Consider the following 19,967-nt stretch of genomic DNA (forward strand, 5'->3'; position numbering starts at 1 on the left):
CTATTGACCACAACCACAACTTCTAAGCGCAACCACACAACTGCTTACCACATCTAGTGACCACAACCACACAACTATTGAGCACAACCACACAACTTCTGACATCTAGGGACCACAAACACAATTTCTGACCAAACAAACTTTTGACCATATCCACACAACTATTGAACCACATAACTACTGACCACAACTTCTGACCAAATCTGACTGTCGATGGGAATTTAAAAGAATTTCATAATTGGAATAATCAATAGTGCAACTTTTTTAAACTTTTCATTACAACAAAAAAATATTTAAGAGCTTTAGCAAGCCCTGCAACTTTACTTGTAAAGTTACCATCTAGTTCACCCTTCCCCATCTCACCCATAGAAGTTGCACAATTTTCACAAAGCAAGCCAACCTACAAAGCTTGCTGACATGACTGAGGAACAATGCAAACATTAAGGCCCTGGCGATCTCTTCCACTGTTACAAAAAAGGATGTTTTAAAATCCATTGTATTTCAGAAAAGGTATTAATGGGATGCTATGTAGAATGCTTCTAGCCAAGTAATGACACCTCAGTATTTCAAGTAGGCTTACCCCAATACCTAGCCTCCTGAGCTTGTCGCAATACTTGTTCTTTTGAGTTGATCGGGGTGTACTATCCATCTATTTGGCATCCAGGTCAATTTTCCATTTAAAGATACTCCAATACAAAAGTTGCATTTAAATAGCTTTAATAAAGTGACAAACATACAAAGTAAAGTGATAAACAAGTGATAAAAATCATTCATACATATCCGGTTCAATGTACAATTCTGTCCCCTCAAATCATAATACAGTAGCTTTATATACACAAAAGTGCACAAAGTGAACACATTTCCTCACTGTACACATTTATTTTACCGTATTGCACCCAGAATGTGTAACTGGATCAAAATAACATTTATTCAAAACAGATGGACCAAATTGAAAACTTTTCACATCGTTTTTTTTAACATTGATAGCTGTTGACTAAATGCAACCGACAGCTCTACACAAATCTAGTTCTAGTTACAGTAGTTGTGTTTTTTAAATTTTACCCCTTTTTCTCCCCAAATTTGTGGTATCCAATTGTTTAATAGGTACTCTCTTGTCTCATCGCTACAACTCCCGTACGGGCTCAACGAAGGTTGAAAGTCATGCGTTCTCCGATACACAACCCAACCAAGCCGCACTGCTTCTTAACACAGCGCCATCCAACCCGGAAGCCAGCCGCACCAATGTGTCGGAGGAAACACTGTGCACCTGGCTAGCCCGCCACAGGAGACGCTGGTGAGCTATGAGACAAGGATTCCCCTACCGGCCAAACTCTCCCTAACCCAGACGACGCTAGGCCAATTGTGCGTCGCCCCAGTTATGACAGAGCCTGGGCGCGAACCCAAGGTCTCTGGTGGCACAGCTAGCGCTGCAGTACAGCACCCTTAACCACTGCGCCACCCGGGAGACCCAGTTACAGTAGTTTTGAGCTATCGAGCGTGAACACACAGAGTGTGTGTTCATGCGTGTTACTGTCTGTTTTGACACAGGCTGAAAAGCAAAGCCTGAAAGGCATAGGCACCGGTAGATAAGTGAGGAAATACAAAGGTGAGGAAATACACAATTATAAAGTGCATAAAACTGTCATATTATTTTCTTGTGGTTAACTAGGAACTACTTCAAGAGTTCAAGTCACACACACAACAGTAAGTTATACAAATTGGAATGTCACAGTTCCTTTCATATTATAAATATTTGGTAGGCTTACAATCCTCCTGGGTCTATAGGAATGGGGACTGTTGGAAGAAGGCCCAGGGAGAAAGGGGGACCAGAGAGTTGGACGGACAAGGGTACAAAAGTTTGGGGCCACTTAAGAAATATCCTTGGTTTTTATAAATTTGCTTTTTCTTTTGTCCCTTAAAATAACATCAAATTGATCAGAAATGCAGTGTAGACATTCTTAATGTTGTAAATGACTATTGGAGCTGGAAATTGATTATTTTTTAATGGAATATCTGCATAGGCGCACAGAGGACCATTATCAGCAACCATCACTCCTGTGTTCCAATGGCACGTTGTGTTAGCTAATCAAAGTTCATCATTTTAAAAGGCTAATTTATCATTAGAAAACCCTTTTGCAATTATGTTAGCACAGCTGAAAACTGTTGTGCTTATTAAAGATGCAATAGAACTGGCCTTCTTTAGACTGGTTGAGTATCTGGAGCGTCAGCATTTTAAATTCGATTACAGGCTCAAAATGGCCAGAAACAAAGACCTTTCTTCTGAAACTCGTCACTTTATTCTTGTTCTGAGAAATGAAGGCTATTCCATGTGAGAAATTGCACAACGCTGTGTACTACTCCCTTCACAGAGCAGTCAGAGGTGGATGAGCGGAGGTGGGTTGAGTTTTAGAGGGCCTGGTAGTCTTTTCCTGATTGTGTTTCTGTGACATTCTGATAGTAGTGGACAATGGAGCCAAGTACACCTGCAGGGAGGAAAAAGAAAACACAATTTAGGAAGATGTAAAACACACCTGAAACTTACACACACACAGCTAACTCCTGATGTTTACCTCAGCAGACACTACGCCAAACACCGTAAAAACAAAAGACAAAACAAAGGAACTAAGGTCAGAATGTGACACAGGTAGGCTAGTTGAGAACACGTTCTCATTTGCAACTGCGATCTGGCCAAAATAAAGCATAGCAATTCGACGCATACAACAAAACATGGCCAATAATACAGTAGAACAAAAGAAAACAAAGTCTATATACAGCGAGTGCAAATGAGGTGAGTTAAGGCAATAAATAGGCCATAGTGGCAAAGTAATTACAATATAGCAATTAAACACTGGAATGGTAGATGTGCAGAAGATGAATGTGCAAGTAGAGATACTGGGGTGCAAAGGAGCAAGATAAATAAATACAGTATGGGGATTGAGGTAGGTCGATAGATGGGCTGTTTACAGATGGGCTATGTACAGGTGCAGTGATCTGTGAGCTGCTCTGACAGCTGGCGCTTAAAGTTAGTGAGGGAGATATGAATCTCCAGCTTCAGAGATTTTTGCAGTTCGTTCCAGTCATTGGCAGCAGAGAACTGGAAGGAAAGACGACCAAAGGAGGAATTGGCTTTGGGGGTGACCAGTGAGATATACCTGCTCGAGCGAGTGCTACGAGTGGGTGCTGCTATGGTGACCAGTGAGCTGAGATACGGTGGGGCTTTACTTAGCAAAGACTTATAAATGACCTGGAGCCAGTGGGTTTGGGTACGGATATGAAGCGAGGGCCAACCAACGAGAGCATACAGGTCGCAATGGTGGGTATTGTATGGGGCTTTGGTGACAAAAGAGATGGCACTGTGATAGACTGCATCCAGTTCGTTGAGCAGAGTGTTGGAGGCTATTTTATAGATGGCATCACCAAAGTCGAGGATCGGTAGGATGGTCAGTTTTACGAGGGTATGTTTGGCAGCATGAGTGAAGGATGCTTTGTTGCAATATAGGAAGCCGATTTTAGATTTAATTTGGATTGGAGATGCTTAATGTGAGTCTGGAAGGAGAGTTTACAGTTTAACCAGACACCTAGGTATTTGTAGTTGTCCACGTATTCTAAGTCAGAGCCGTCCAGAGTAGTGATGCTGGACGGGCGAGCAGTGATCGGTTGAATTGCATGCATTTAGTTTTACTTGCATTTAAGAGCAGTTAACCACGAAAGGAGAGTTGTATGGCATTGAAGCTTGTCTGGAGGTTCGTTAACACAGTGTCCAAAGAGGGGCCAGAAGTATACAGAATGTTGTCGTCTTTGTAGAGGTGTATCAGAGAATCACCAGCAGCAAGAGCAACATCATTGATGTATACAGAGAAGAGAGTCGGCCCAAGGATTGAACCCTGTGGCACCCCCATAGAGACTGCCAGAGGTCTGGACAACAGGCTCTCCGATTTGACACACTGAACTCTGTCTGAGAAGTAGTCGGTAAACCAGGCGAGGCAATCACTTGAGAAACCAAGGCTTTCGCGTCTGCCAATAAGAATGTGGTGATTGACAGAGTCGAAAGCCTTGGCCAGGTCAATGAATACGGCTGCACAGTAATGTCTCTTATCGATGGCGGTTATGATGTCGTTTAGAACCTTGAGCGTGGCTGAGGTGCACCCATGATCAGCTCTGAAAACAGATTGCATAGCGGAGAAGGTACGGTGGGATTCGAAATGGTCGGTAATCTGTTTGTTAACTTGGCTTTCGAAGACCTTAGAAAGACAGGGTAGGCTAGATATAGGTCTGTAGCAGTTAGGGTCTAGAGTGTCAAGCCTTTTGAAGAGGGGGATGACCGCGGCAGCATTCCAATCTTTGGGAATCTAAGACGATACAAAAGAGGTTGAACAGGCTAGTAACAGGGGTTGCAACAATTTCGGCAGATAATATTAGAAAGAGAGGGTCCAGATTGTCTAGCCTGGCTGATTTGTAGGGGTCCAGATTTTGCAGCTCTTTCAGAATATCAGTTATCTGGATTTGGGTGAAGGAGAAATGAAATGGTGGGGGCTTTGGAGGATTGCTGTGGAGGATGCGGGGCAGTTGACCGGGGTAGGGGTAGCCAGGTGGAAAGCATGGCCAGCCATAGAGAAATAATTATTGAAATTCTCAATTATAGTGGATTTATCGGTGGTAACAGTGTTTCCTAGCCTCAGAGCAGTAGGCAGCTGGGAGGAGGTGCTCTTATCCTCCATGGACTTTACAGTATCCCATAACTTTTTTGAGTTAGTACTACAGGATGCAAATTTCTGACTGCCTGTGTATATTTGTTCCTAACTTCCCTGAAAAGTTGCATATCACGGGGGCTATTTGACGCTATAATGCAGAACTTCACAGGATGTTTTTGTGCTGGTCAAGGGCAGACAGGTCTGGAGTGAACCAAGGACTATATCTATTCCCAGTTCTACATTTTTTTGAATGGGGCATGCTTATTTAAGATGGTGAGGAAGGCACTTTTAAAGAATAGCTAGGCATCATCTACTGACAGGATGAGGTCAATGTCATTTCAGGATATCCAGGCCAGGTTCATTAGAAAGGCCTGCTTGCTCAAGTGTTTTAGGGAGCATTTGACAGTGATGAGGGATGGACGTTTGACCGCAGACCCATTACGGATGCAGGCAATGAGGCAGTGATCGCTGAGATCTTGATTGAAAACAGCAGAGGTGTATTTGGAGTGAGAGTTAGTTAGCATGACATCTATGAGGGTGCCCGTGTTTACGGATTTGGAGTTGTACCTGGTAGGATCATTGATATTTTTTGTGAGATTGAAGGCATCAAGCTTGGATTGTTGGATGGCCGAGGTGTTAAGCATGTCCCAGTTTAGGTCACCAAGTAGCACAAGCTCAGAAGATAGATGTGGGGCAATTAATTCACAAAGAGTATCGAGGGCACAGCTCGGGGCACAGGGGGGTCTATAGCAAGCGGCAACAGTGAGAGACTTGTTTTTTGGAAAGGTGAATTTTTAGAAGTAGAAGCTTGAATTGTTTGGGTACAGACTTGGATAGTAATACAGAACTCTGCAGGCTATCTTTGCAGTAGATTGCAACACAGCACCCTTTGGCAGTTCTATCGTGGCGGAAAATGTTATAGTTCGCAATGGAGATTTCAGGGTTTTTGGTGGTTTTCCTAAGCCAGGATTCAGACACGGCTAAGACATCCGGGTTGGCAGAGTGTGCTAAAGCAGTGAGTAAAACAAACTTAGGGAGTAGGCTTCTAATGTTAACATGCATGAAACCAAAGCTTTCACAGTTACAGAAGTCAACAAATGAGAGCACCTGGGGAGTGGGAGTGAGTACATTGGAGGTAAACCTAGGCATTAAGTAATGATGAGAGAGATATGGTCTCTAGAGATGTTTAACCTCTTGATGTTAGGGGGCAGTATTTTCATTTTTGGAGAGAAAAAAAAGTTCCCATTTTAAACGGGATAGTTTGTCAGGAAAAGATGCTAGAATATGCATATAATTGACAGCTTTGGATAGAAAACACTAACGTTTCCAAAACTGTAAAGATATTGTCTGAGTATAACAGAACTGATGTTGCAGGCGAAAGCCTGAGAAAAATCCAATCCGGAAGTGTCCCAGGTTTTGAAAGCGCTGCGTTCCAATGACTGGCTGTGAATTTACCATCAACGAGCTTACGCTTTCTACGTATTCCCCAAGGGGTCTACAGCATTGTGACATAGTTTTACGCATTTCTGTTGTAGAATAGCCGTATATGGGGGCACATTGCGTAAGTGGTCACATGGTGGCTCCGAGATTGATTCTCGCGGAAAGTGCAGAGGTAGCCATTACTCCAATTGGTCCTAGAGAAAAAGTAATTGTCCCGACGGATATATTATCGAATAGATATGAGAAAAACACCTTGAAGATGGATTCTAAACAACGTTTGCCATGTTTGTCGATATTATGGAGCTAATATGGAATATTTTTCGGGGTTGTGGTGACCGCAATTTCCGGGCAATTTCTTAGCCAAAACGTGAAGAACAAACGGCACTATTTCGCCTTCAAAAATAATATTTTGGGAAAAAATGAACTTTGGCTGTCTACCTGGGAATCTTGTGAGTGAAAACATCCGAAGTTCATCAAAGGTAAACGATTTAATTTGATTGCTTTTCTGATTTCCGTGACAAGTTTGCCTGCTGCTAGCAAGGCATAATGCTATGCTAGGCTATGATAAACTTACAAAAATGCTTGTCAAGCGTTGGCTGTAAAGCATATTTTGAAAATCTGAGATGCAGAGTGATTAACAAAAGGCTAAGCTGTGTTCCAATATATTTCACTTGTGATTTTCATGAATAGGAAGATTTATGTCCGTTGCGTTATGCTAATTAGTGCCAGATGATGATAACTGTCCCGTTCACGGGCTGGGCGTCACTACAGGTTAAACCAGGTGATGTCATCGCATATGTAGGAGGTGGAACAACATGGTTGGTTAAGGCATATTGAGCAGGGCTAGAGGCTCTACAGTGAAATAAGACAGTAATCACTAACCAGGACAGTAATGAACGAGGCATATTGATATTAGAGAGAGGCATGCGTAGCCAAGTGAACATATGGGTCCAATGAGTGGTTGGGCTGGCTGGGGACACGGCGACTCAGACAGTTAGCAGGCCGATGCTAACACGCTAACAGTTAGTAGGCCGGGGCTAAACAAGCTATCAGTTAGCAGACCAGGTTAGCAAGCAAGCAGTTAGCAGACAGGGGGTTCCAAGTAGCTCTAGGTAGCTAGCAGGCCTAGCAGAATGGTCCTTCAGCGGACATCGCGCCTGAGGAGCCAGTTGAAATCCTCGGGCAGATTATGTCGGTATTCCAATCCTTGAGGATAGGTGGGGTTCGGTGCCCCGTACCGGTAGTAGAAGGAGTCCGGATATTGTAGCCCAGGAGTGAGCCGGAAGATGGGTCTAGCATGGGCTAGCCCCAGGCTAGTTGGTGCTAGCTCCAGGACAGAAACATTAGCCAGGAGTAGTAAAACCGGGTTGCGGTTAGCTAGCTGTGATGATCCAGATGAAAAGGTTCAGAGTTTATGGTTGTAAGTCGCTCTGGATAAGAGCGTCTGCTAAATGACTTAAATGTAAATGTAAATGAATTCAGGGATATGGAGAGAAAAATAGGTCTGATATGCTCTGGTTTGAAACGCGTAGTACGAACTGGCGAGAGCTTTCTGAGCTAAAGGTTAGCTGATGACCGCTAGTAGTGGTTAGCTGACTGATAGCTTGTAGCTAGCTTCCAGTTTGGGAGTAAATAGAAATACTTTAGGGAAAAATAAAAACAGATCCACACCACATTGGGTGCCTCACGAGAGTATTTTGAAGTTGAGGTTTAGGAAAAATATTAAAAAGAACATGAAGAAAAATATATATACACATGGGACGAGACAAGACAAAGACGTCTGACTGCTACGCCATCTTGGAAGTCAGGAGGACTTAGAGTTGTGTCAATCAGACTAAGTCTGTTGTGCAATGTACATAGAGTACATGCAAATATACATCACTCGTGTTAAAGGCACAAGTGACAGACCTACAACTGGGACACAATCAGTATTTACCAAAACAACTGTTCACAATGTTGTTCAACATGTTTGAACAGCAGCTTTCTAAATGTAGGAATGTCCAGGAAGCATGGAATCTATATAAATCACAGTCAACATAAGCTTTGACACCAAACCCTGTGATCCTGAAAACTACCCTTGGCCCTAGGAGTCACACATTTGACAAAAAGGGAACTACCTGTGAAAGACAAACATACACACCACTGAGAGAAGCACACAGAAAGCCAGTAGCATCAGAAGATAAGGACAATGTGCCCAGTCCTGTTTACAAGGTGTGGTTTAGGAGACAGCAGTTCCCAGTCAACATACTGAACCATCTGTTAATATTGAATGTTCTATACTCCTGTTAACCAAGAAACCGATGGGGGACAATGAGATGGAAGTAAAAATGTTTTACCTCCAGGGTGTCTGGAAACTCTGGGATCTGAAGCAAGAGAAACAAAACATTCTGTTGGCTCTGTTGTAGACTAGCTACATATGGTCATTGGGAATATAACGTTCAGAATTACACAATGACATCAGGAATCAAGACGCAAAAGGAAAATATAGAATTGTATATAGAGCTTCTAAAGATGTCATTGCATGCAGTAAACGTTCTACATAGCTGACACACTGATTTAAATGTGTCATTTAAATAGAGATCATGAAAGCCAATTAAGTAAATATCCCAGACTGGGCAGCAAGAGAACAACCAGTACGACATAAACTCAGCAAAAAAAGAAATGTCCCCTCACTGTCAACTGCGTTTATTTTCAGCAAACTTAACATATGGCCATACAAATATTTACTGAGACATAAACTGAACAAGTTCCACAGACATGTGACTAACATAAATGGAATAACGTGTCCCTGAAAAAAGGGAGAGGGTCCAAATCAAAAGTAACAGTCAGTATCTGGTGTGGCCACCAGCTGCATTAAGTACTGCCGTGCATCTCCTCCTCATGGACTGCACCAGATTTGCCAGTTCTTCCTGGGAGATGTTACCCCACTCTTCCACCAAGGCACCTGCAAGTTCCCTAACATTTCTGGGGGGAAATGGCCCTAGCCCTCACCCATCAATCCAACAGGTCCCAGATATGCTCAGTGGGATTGAGATCCGGGCTCTTTGCTGGCCATGGCAGAACACTGACATTCCTGTCTTGCAGGAAATCAGGCACAGAACGAGCAGTATGGCTGGTGGCATTGTCATGCTGGAGGGTCCTGTCAGGGTAAGCCTGCAGGAAGGGTACCACATGAGGGAGGAGGATGTCTTCCCTGTAACGCACAGCGTTGAGATTGAGCTTGTCGTCATTGCAGGCAGTCCGCTGACGCTGTGACACACCGCCCCAGACCAAGACGGACTCTCCACCGAATCGATCCCGCTCCAGAGTACAGGCCTCGGTGTAACGCTCATTCCTTCGACGATAAACGCGAATCCGACAATCACCCCTGGTGAGACAAAACTGTGACTCATCAGTGAAGAGCACTTTTTGCTAGTCCTGTCTGGTCCAGCTACGGTAGGTTTGTGCTCATAGGCAACATCGTTGCCGGCGATGTCTAGTGAGGATCTGCCTTATAACAGGCCTACAAGCCCTCAGTCCAGCCTCTCTCAGCCTATTGCAGACAGTCTAAGGGATTGTGCATTCCTGGAGTAACTCGGGCAGTTGTTGATGCCATCCTGTACCTGTCCCGCAGGTGTGATGTTCGGATGTACCGATCCTGTGCAGGTGTTGTTACACATGGTCTGCCACTGCGAGGACGATCAGCTGTCCGTTCTGTCTCCCTGTAGCGCTGTTTTAGGCGTCTCACAGTACGGACATTGCAATTTATTGCCCTGGTCACATCTGCAGTCCTCATGCCTCTTTGCAGCATGCCTAAAGCACATTCACGCAGATGGGCAGGGGCCCTGGGCATCTTTATTTTGGTGTTTTTCAGAGTAAGTAGAAAGGCCTCTATAGTGTCCTAAGTTTTCATAACTGTGACCTTACTTGCCTACCGTCTGTAAGCTGTTAGTGTCTTAACGACCGTTCCACAGGTGCATGTTCATTAATTGTTTATAGTTCATTGAACAAGCATGGGAAACAGTGTTTAAACCATTTACAATGAAGATCTGTGAAGTTATTTGGATGTTTACTAATTATCTTTAACAGAAAGCGTCCTGAAAAAGGGACGTTTCTTTTTTTTGCTGAGTTTAGAACAGGATGAAGTTTAATATCCAAGAGGGGGAAAATGTATTCGACATACAGTACTGGTGCATACAAAATATGCTTTATAATGTCACTCACCTTGTTGTTTAGAGAGGAGGAAGCTTGCAATAACCATGACAACAAAGGTCAGGCATGCAAACAGTGGAGCCAGGACAGTCAGCAGGGACGTTCCTGTTGAAACATACAACAGGAATTCACTGGATTCACCTGCATGACCTACTGTACTTCATAACTAGTTAAAACATGTGTGACCAAAGAATGGGAACATTCTGTTGATCTTGTGGCGTGTAGTCTGACAGTGTTGTTACACCTTTTATTAAACCCAACACAAGCTTGACATACACACACGCTGTACATAAAACAGATGCACGCATGCATACACACTTGCTTTCTAATCTATACAATGCTCTTTCAGTGTACACTAAAGCAGTGGCACCAAGTAGGCCTCCCCCCGTACACTTACCTCTATTGGTGGTGGGCTCGGATTGTCTGAGCTCCTTCATCAGTTCGGTACAGATCTCATGGAGTTGCATCTTCTCCCTCCTCGTGAACTCAGTGTCCCAGTCCCAAAGCTGTTTGAGTGAGAGGGCCTGTGGTACCTCAGCTGTCCAGGTGTCTGTGGATTGGTCCAAAGTCAGGAAGTCATTCCCGTTGACAAGGAGCTGGTCGGTCGAATGCACCACTCGAAATCCATTCAGTTTGCATTCACGCACACGCAGGTACTGGTAAGTAGGATTTTCTGGTCATTGAAGGAAAAGGAATGGTTAAGGATGAATGTATCCTTTATACAGAATATATATCTGATTGTATTCCTTGTCAGTTAAAGAGGTAGATTTGTCCTGCCCTATCTCAGGTAACTGCTATTGTGCCCTTGAGCAAGGCACCTGTACAGAGGTAAATTTTGTTTTATACTGGATATTCAGTGAATATTTAGAAACCTCGTCAATAGTTATTGAACCAAGCAAGCCATGACTATGAAGATGGTATTTTCTTAAAATTCAGGGGTGGATGGAGAACAATCCACACTTAAAAACAGATTTAGGATTTCAAATCGCTCTTACATGACTATAACAATTACATATTCTGAGTCGGGGGAGGACGGACAAAAATCCACTGTTGATCTATTTATTTTTAATTGAGATATTTCTTCCTTTCAATCTTCAATAGCTCTTACACCCCAACAACAAAAAAGCTGTGTATTTGTCCATCCTCCCTCGATTCAGAATATATAATAGTCATAGTTAGTTGATTCAATATTGACGCGAGAATTTCAGAATATTTTGTAATTGATCAAACCATTGAATTATATTTGACGATTTCCAACGAACAAGCTAGCCATCGAAAAGTTTCAGCGTGTGTAGTTTAGTTAGCCTGCTAACGTCTTCATAGCTAGTAGCGTGGAATTAGAACATGACCAAACTGTTGCTGAGACAATGGATGTTGAAACTGCCATGGAGAACAGAGGCATTGTTGAAACTCACTCATATGCTTGCAATGTAAACAATAGGGGGCGAATGTGATTCATACCCGAATACTCCAACCAAGGAGCAACTTCCAAAGAAGCTGAGAAGTGAACCATCAATGAGCCAGCTACAGGAGAACATCGTCCGCAGCCTCACAGCTAAAAATCAAAGAGAGCGCAGATGGATTTGGTAAAAAAGAACACCATCAGTATCGTTAACCTGAAGAAAGCGATTGATTTCAATGCTGAGGAAGTAAAAACTCGGAAGCAGCAGAACGCAACATTGAAAATTCAGGTTGCAAAGCAGAAGAAACTCCAGAGAATGACCGGTATCGTCGGACAATGGAATCTTTGAATTTATGGAATAGCATTAAAATCTGACGATAACATCAAAAGCAAGAGTGAAGGACATTTGCAGGGGCAATAGTCCCAGAGGAAGAGCGACATGTTGCAGGGGTTCTCTGGATGTAGTGCACCGCCTAGGTAGGCTGAGAGATAGGGAAAACAATCAGCCACCACGACCAGTGTTCATGAGATTCATCAACCAGGACAACGAGGGAAAGGACATGGAAAAGTGCAAAGGAAAATGACTATTTAATGATGAACAACCTGCGTATATTTTAAAAGGCAACTTTAAGGGTCATATATTGAGTCATAAGGCAGATAATACAGGGAGATGGATTATACTATTGGTAGATGTCAACCACATTCAATTCATTGTTGTAAATACTTATGCTTCCAATAACAAGTCAAGTAACTATTTTATTTTGTATTTATTTATTTTATTTACATACTACATTTCCATTGGGGTGTAGATTTTAATAGAGTATTACATGATAATCTAGATAGATTGCCTAAGGATAGCAATTCTGTTTGTGAAATAAGGAATATATATGTCTAAGGTTAGGTGTCCCAGATATTTGGAGACATAAGAAACCCAGATAAGATTATGTTTACATGGAGTACCAAATATTTATCTATACAATCCTGTATTGATTTCTGGCTGATATCTGAAGATATGGCTGACAAGGTTGATAGTCTCGATTGAACCATCCATTTTAACAGACCACAAAGGGATCTCAATAAAGATAAATATGCATGGTTTGTCAACAACAAAACAGTAAAAATAAACAAGACTTTACTAGAGAATTAAGTATTTAAGAAGGAAGTAACAGGAATTATTGATAAATACTAGAATTGTGCCTGTGTTATGAATACATTTGGAAGTTACTGGGAGCTAATGAAATTTGATTTAAGGCATTTGGCCATTTCAATGGGGAAAGAAATTGCTCGTGCCAAGAGAGAAAGAATGACATCTTAAAGGGAATAATGGATTATACTAAAAAAAAATAACTACCTAATCAGGAATTACTGGAGCTATCATCATTGCAAATGCAGTTAGACTGTATCTATGAGGAGAAGGCCCGGGGAGCGTTTGTAAGATAAAGACAAAAATGGATGAGAAAGTTAAAAAATATTTCTTTAATTTAGAAAAAAGGGCAGGCGACTCCCATATGTAAATTAATGATTAATAATACTCCCAATGAAAATCCAAAAGAAATCACTCAGCATGTTGCCCAGTTTTATCAGAATCTGTATACATCAGCACTGGCAACTTCCAATATGGATATTTTCTTAGACAATATACCAAACATTGCTAAGATGATAGATAATGATTTCAGGGATTTTTGTGATGAGTTATCTGAAATTGAGATAAGGCTTTTAATACAAATACAGTCTTGAGAACAATAGGTCCCCTGGAAATGATGGTTTAATCAGCTTTTTATTTTTAAAAAAATAGTTTAAAGCATTCAATGATAAATTGAGTCCTTTCATTCTTGCTATGTTCCAAGAATCAATAGAAAAAGGAGAGTTACCGGCTTCCTTAAATCAAGGTGTAATTACTTTGATTCCCAAAACTAATAAGGATAATCTTTATATAGACAACGGTAGACACATTAGCCTGTTGAATAATGAGAAATTATTTGTATTTCTTTTAAATTCCTCTGAGGTTGATGTAAGTAACATAGATTTACATAAATATATTCATTGGCAATATTAACATCAAAGATAAATGTAGTAATAAACAGATTAGGAATATCATTTGTGATACTACAATTCCCTCAGCAAGATTATATTGGTCAGATATCTATGGCGAGGTCAGTACAGGTGCATCAAAGCTGGGACCGAGAGACTGAAAAACAGCTTCTATCTCAAGGCCATCAGACTGTTAAACAGCCACCACTAACACTGAGTGGCTGCTGCCAACACACTGTCATTGACACTGACCCAACTCCAGCCATTTTAATAATGGGAATTGATGGGAAATGATGTAAATATATCACTAGCCACTTTAAACAATGCTACCTTATATAATGTTACTTACCCTACATTATCAATCTCATATGCATATGTATATACTGTACTCTACATCATCGACTGCATCCTTATGTAACACATGTATCACTAGCCACTTTAACTATGCCACTTTGTTTACTTTGTCTACACACTCATCTCATATGTATATACTGTACTCGATACCATCTACTGTATGCTGCCCTGTACCATCACTCATTCATATATCCTTATGTACATGTTCCTTATCCCCTTACACTGTGTATAAGACAGTAGTTTTGGAATTGTTAGTTAGATTACTTGTTGGTTATCACTGCATTGTCGGAACTAGAAGCACAAGCATTTCGCTACACTCGCATTAACATCTGCTAACCATGTGTATGTGACAAATAAAATTTGATTTGATATACAATGGGGAAAATGCTAACAAATATTGTAACGAGGTAAAGGATGTTTCATTTAAAATGTTACATAGTATTTATCCTGTGAAACATGTTTTGGAAAGATTCAAGCTGAATATTGACTATAAATGCAATTTCTGTGGAATGGAGAAGGAGACCATTTTGCATTTGTTTTTTGCCTGTATTTATAGTCGAATTTTTGGAATTGACATACAGGATTTTGTTAAGAAAAAAAAGGGACCGGTTGTAGTATTTAATGGTTTTGATATAATGGTTTATTTCAGAAATTCTGACATAGATAAAGATGTAGTATATTGAATATAACTGCTAATAATACTAGGTAAATGTCACATTCACAAATGCAAATGGTCTAATTCAAAACCTAACTTTTTTCACTTTATAAATTAACTTGAACTAAAATGAAAAACAAAAAGGCAATTCAAACTTGTGGTATTATTCATGAATATGATTTGTTTGTTTAGGATTCCTGGCAATGTAAATAGTTTGTATGTATGCTTCTTTGCATGTGACTATTCCTCTTTTGTTTGTTCATATTATCCACCGAATATCCAATATAGAACACATTTTACGGTGGCAACTGTGTGTTTGTGTACTTATTAGTGTGTTGCAGTAAGTTCAGGCATGCATTAGGCCTACTTGTCATGGTGTTGGTGACATTTTCTTCGATCTCGAACGCCTGCTGAAAAGACTCGTAGTTGCCCATCAATACAGCTCGGAGAATTCCACTGACGTACTTCCCGCCGCTGGAGGGAGGTGCTCCGTTGACCAAGACCTGCTCGACGGTCTCCATCTCGCCGACCACTCCCGAGCGCTGGAACAGAATGACCGTGTCTGCAACAAAACACATCAACAAATCTAATTTTGTTTGTTATTAGTAGCCAAAGATTCATAACACAATGGTGTAGAATTTTGTGCGTAAAATGAACAGATTGTACATGGCAATGGGAATGAAAAAAATAAGCAATGGAAAAACATACCAATTGGAAGACCCCAACTTAAATTGAAAAACAGAATGAATATAAGTGGAAGTAGCATCTTTGCTCTATGCGAGGACTGGCTTTGGAAATTATGTACTGTAGTCTAAAATAACCTCCAGGACTCGCTCGTGTTCTCCTTTCCAATATCAAACAAGTAGAATGATGAAGGGCAGAGCTCTTATCAACCAAACGTCCATAGCTAAGTGCGTAGCCTCTAGATTTGTGGCTATGAGTAGTCCGTCCTTATGTTGTCTTTTAAATGCGTAGCTAGCCTACTAAGAGTTTCAGTAGTGTTGATGTGATTGGCTGGTGGTAGCTGGTTCCGTTAGGGGAGGAGCTTCAAGGCGTGCAACTGCAACAACCTGTACTGCCCTGCCAAGCAAAAAAGCAGTAACAGCATTTGGTCCCCCAAAAAATGAAGTTACTTTTTTTATCATACATTAAATACATGCTTTATCATTTGGACAAATATCCCGCCTCCATTGTGTTGTGGTGTGGAGAAAATGGGGGGGGGGGGGGGGGGGGGGGGGGGGGTCATGTTTAAGGTGTTAAGTTAAGGTGAAACCCAGGAAAAAGGCAGTAACTGCCATCACACGTCAGTTACTGCCTTTTACCATGATGTCACTGAGCTTTGTGCTGCAGTGTCTACGGTTGACCTTGGTATTAGTTATTGTTCTTCGCTGATACAAGTGTCAAACTATATGACACTGACAGCCGCATACAAATAAACATATTAACACCAGTTTGTGTCAAAAACAATCGTCATGGAAATGTATTCCAGTGAGTGTACCAAGCAAGAAGGCAGTAACTGCCGTTCAGGGACAAAGGTCATGTCAGAGGTCAGGGCCAATATGAATAAAAAATGACCTCATAGTAAGACAAGAGATAACCATATCTCCCATGATCTGCCTACAATTCATTTGTCTGGACAATAAAAGAACTTTGAAGTCATTTTTCTCAGTTTCACTTCATGAACAGTTACTGCTCTTCTGCTTTGTAGGGCAGTGTAGGTGTTACATAACACAATCTCATCAGATTAAAAGGACGGCTACCTCATAGGAGTGAGGGAATTGTGTTCCTCTTGTTTTCAGTTAGTTTTGAGATATTCTAGATACTGTAGGTTATAGAAAGTACATTTTGACATCCAGTTGGTGTCTAAAAGTGGAATAGTGGAATATTTTCTAACAAATGTCTCTAATTTGAATGATGAGAAATGTGCATATTTATGAAGTAACCATAGCTCCTCTTAGGCTACTAACAGTACAGAATAGTTTGTTTCCGGATGTTCTTGTCATTGTTACCAGATATTAGACATACGACAGCAAAGGACTATGAATGCTATGTTCATATATGTATCTTTCTCTGTTACAGAGGTGGATGTTTTCAAACATCCGGACTCTATGAGTGCAAACAACATTAGAGAAGAGAGGAGATGTGTCGAGTTCAGTCTATCTGTGTCTGACTCAGATGAATACAACAAGGAAGATAGAGGAAGTCACAGACACTATGAAACCACCACAGTAGCTACAGTTTGTGTGTGTGTGTGTGTGGATGTTATTGTGGTTGTTCCAGATATTAGTCAGATATTGTTACCAGATAGGCATTTGGCAGGACAGGAGTATGAATGCTAAGTCCATATACTGTACATGATGTACCTTTGTCTGTTCCAGAGGTGGATGTTTCGAAACAACATGACTCTATGGGTACAAACAGAACTAGAGCACATTGGGTCAACAAGAATGAAAAAGGAGGACACACATTATTTTTTATTTTATATATACACTGCTCAAAAAAATAAAGGGAATACTTAAACAACACAATGTAACTCCAAGTCAATCACACTTCTGTGAAATCAAACTGTCCACTTAGGAAGCAACACTGAATGACAATAAATATCACATGCTGTTGTGCAAATGGAATAGACAACAGGTGGAAATTTTAGGCAATTAGCAAGACACCCCCAATAAAGGAGTGGTTCTGCAGTGGTGACCACAGACCACTTCTCAGTTCCTATGCTTCCTGGCTGATGTTTTGGTCACTTTTGAATGCTGGTGGTGCTTTCACTCTAGTGGTAGCATGAGACGGAGTCTACAACTCACACAAGTGGCTCAGGTAGTGCAGCTCATCCAGGATGGCACATCAATGCGAGCTGTGGCAAGAAGGTTTGCTGTGTCTGTCAGCGTAGTGTCCAGAGCATGGAGGCGCTACCAGGAGACAGGCCAGTACATCAGGAGACATGGAGGAGGCCATAGGAGGGCAACAGCCCAGCAGCAGGACCGCTACCTCCGCCTTTGTGCAAGGAGGAGCAGGACGAGCTGTTATGCAGGTGAATGAGGACCCAAAAGCGACTTGGCGAAAACAGAGTCTTTAATCCAGTAAAGGAAATATGCAATACTCCTAGACAAATCGGAGCGGTAAATAAAGCATAAAAAACAATTCCACTCGTAATGACGAGAACAGACTGGAGACTCGATCATAAACTGTAGGTTGCCTCGGGAAGGCACTTGACCGTAGCAGACTCAGACACCTGCTCACCACGCAGCATCTGAGGGAAACACGACACGACAGGGCGATACAGACACAGCACGGTGAACAATATACAAGGATCCGACAGGACAGAAACGGAAAACAAGGGGAGAAATAGGGACTCTAATCAGGGGAAAAGATAGGGAACAGGAGTGGAAAGACTAAATGATTGATTAGGGGAATAGGAACAGCTGGGAGCATGAACGGAACGATAGAGAGAAGAGAGAGAGGGAGGGAGAGAGAAAAAAGGGAACGAACCTAAAAAGACCAGCAGGGGGAAAACGAACAGAAGGAAAAGCAAAATGACAAGACAATATAAGACAAAACATGACACGAGCACTGCCAAAGCCCTGCAAAATGACCTCCAGCAGGCCACAAATGTGCATGTGTCTGCTCAAACGGTCAGAAACAGACTCCATGAGGGTGTAATGAGGGCCCGACATCCACAGGTGGGGGTTGTGCTTACAGCCCAACACATTGTGCAGGACATTTGGCATTTGCCAGAGAACACCAAGATTGGCAAATTCGCCACTGGCGCCCTGTGCTCTTCACAGATGAAAGCAGGTTCACACTGAGCACATGTGACAGACCTGACAGAGTCTGGAGACGCCGTGGAGAACATTATGCTGCCTGCAACATCCTCCAGCATGACCGGTTTGGTGGTGGGTCAGTCATGGTGTGGGGTGGCATTTCGTTGGGGGGCCGCACAGCCTTCCATGTGCTCGCCAGAGGTAGCCTGACTGCCATTAGGTACCGAGATGAGATCCTCAGACCCCTTGTGAGACCACATGCTGGTGCGGTTGGCCCTGGGTTCCTCCTAATGCAAGACAATGCTAGACTTCATGTGGCTGGAGTGTGTCAGCAGTTCCTGCAAGAGGAAGGCATTGATGCTATGGACTGGCCCGCCCGTTCCCCAGACCTGAATCCAATTGAGCACATCTGGGACCTCATGTCTCGCTCCATCCACCAACGCCACGTTGCACCACAGACTGTCCAGGAGTTGGCGTATGCTTTAGTCCAGGTCTGGGAGGAGATCCTCAGGAGACCATCCGCCACCTCATCAGGAGAATGCCCAGGCGTTGTAGGGAGGTCATACAGGCACGTGGAGGCCACACAAACTACTGAGCCTCATTTTGACTTGTTTTAAGGACATTACATCAAAGTTGAATCAGCCTGTAGTGTGGTTTTCCACTTTAATTTTGAGTGTGACTCCAAATCCAGACCTCCACGGGTTGATAAATTTGATTTCCATTGATAATTTTTGTGTGATTTTGTTGTCAGCACATTCAACTATGTAAAGAAAAAAGTATTTAATAAGAATATTTCATTCATTCAGATCTAGGATGTGTTATTTTAGTGTTTCCTTTATTTTTTTGAGCAGTGTATATATCTTTTAAATTGAACCTTTATTTAACTAGGCAAATTAGTTTAGAACAAATTCTTATTTACAATAACGGCTACCCCGGCCAAACACAGATGGCGCTAGGCCAATTGCGCGCTGCCCTATGGGACTCCCAGTCATAGCCGGATGTGATGCAGCCTGGATTCAAACCTGGTGCTGCAGTGACAACTCTTGCAATGAGATCCAGTGTCTTAGACCACTGCGCAACTCCGGAGCCAGATGAGACAGTTACTGAGTTTACTGACTTAAAATGCTAATTAAGTGTCCCAAACATAACGGGGTGAAAAGACATATGGAAGAGAAGTCAGCAACACATCTGACTGTAAGGACATGAAGCAGATGATGCAGCTGTAGGTCTTCCCTACATGACTGCATAGTGCCCTAGTCTTTACCCCTCTGATGCACAGAATGTCTCTGTCTTTTCTCCAGTGAGGAAAAACTACTTAAAGAAGTGTAAACGCACGTTGTAACCCTTGAGGGGATAGTGTCCTTTTCTATCACTCTATGTCTTTCAAATAAGAGGACATTTTGTAATCATTTTGTAATTATTTACAAAATGTCCTCTTA

General features: G+C 42.0%; 1 protein-coding gene across 2 annotated transcripts; it reads right to left on the bottom strand.

Moving 5' to 3' along the window:
* Positions 1 to 2,282: 2,282 nt before the first annotated feature.
* On the bottom strand, positions 2,283 to 15,743 carry LOC124010124. Of its 2 annotated transcripts, none has more exons than XM_046322487.1 (6): positions 15,473 to 15,743; positions 15,132 to 15,326; positions 10,720 to 10,872; positions 10,335 to 10,427; positions 8,468 to 8,494; positions 2,283 to 2,483 (listed from the first exon to the last, which is right to left on the bottom strand). In XM_046322487.1, exons 1-6 carry the CDS (start codon positions 15,528 to 15,530, stop codon positions 2,407 to 2,409), a joined length of 603 nt encoding a protein of 200 aa, XP_046178443.1. In that variant the 5' UTR covers positions 15,531 to 15,743; the 3' UTR covers positions 2,283 to 2,406. The 2 variants fall into 2 exon arrangements, with proteins under 2 accessions (XP_046178443.1, XP_046178442.1); XM_046322486.1 differs by having other exon boundaries at positions 10,720 to 10,995; positions 15,473 to 15,742.
* Between the last annotated feature and the right edge of the window lie 4,224 nt (positions 15,744 to 19,967).

This window comes from Oncorhynchus gorbuscha, linkage group LG22 (assembly GCF_021184085.1).
Source record: "Oncorhynchus gorbuscha isolate QuinsamMale2020 ecotype Even-year linkage group LG22, OgorEven_v1.0, whole genome shotgun sequence".
Taxonomy (NCBI): domain Eukaryota; kingdom Metazoa; phylum Chordata; class Actinopteri; order Salmoniformes; family Salmonidae; genus Oncorhynchus; species Oncorhynchus gorbuscha.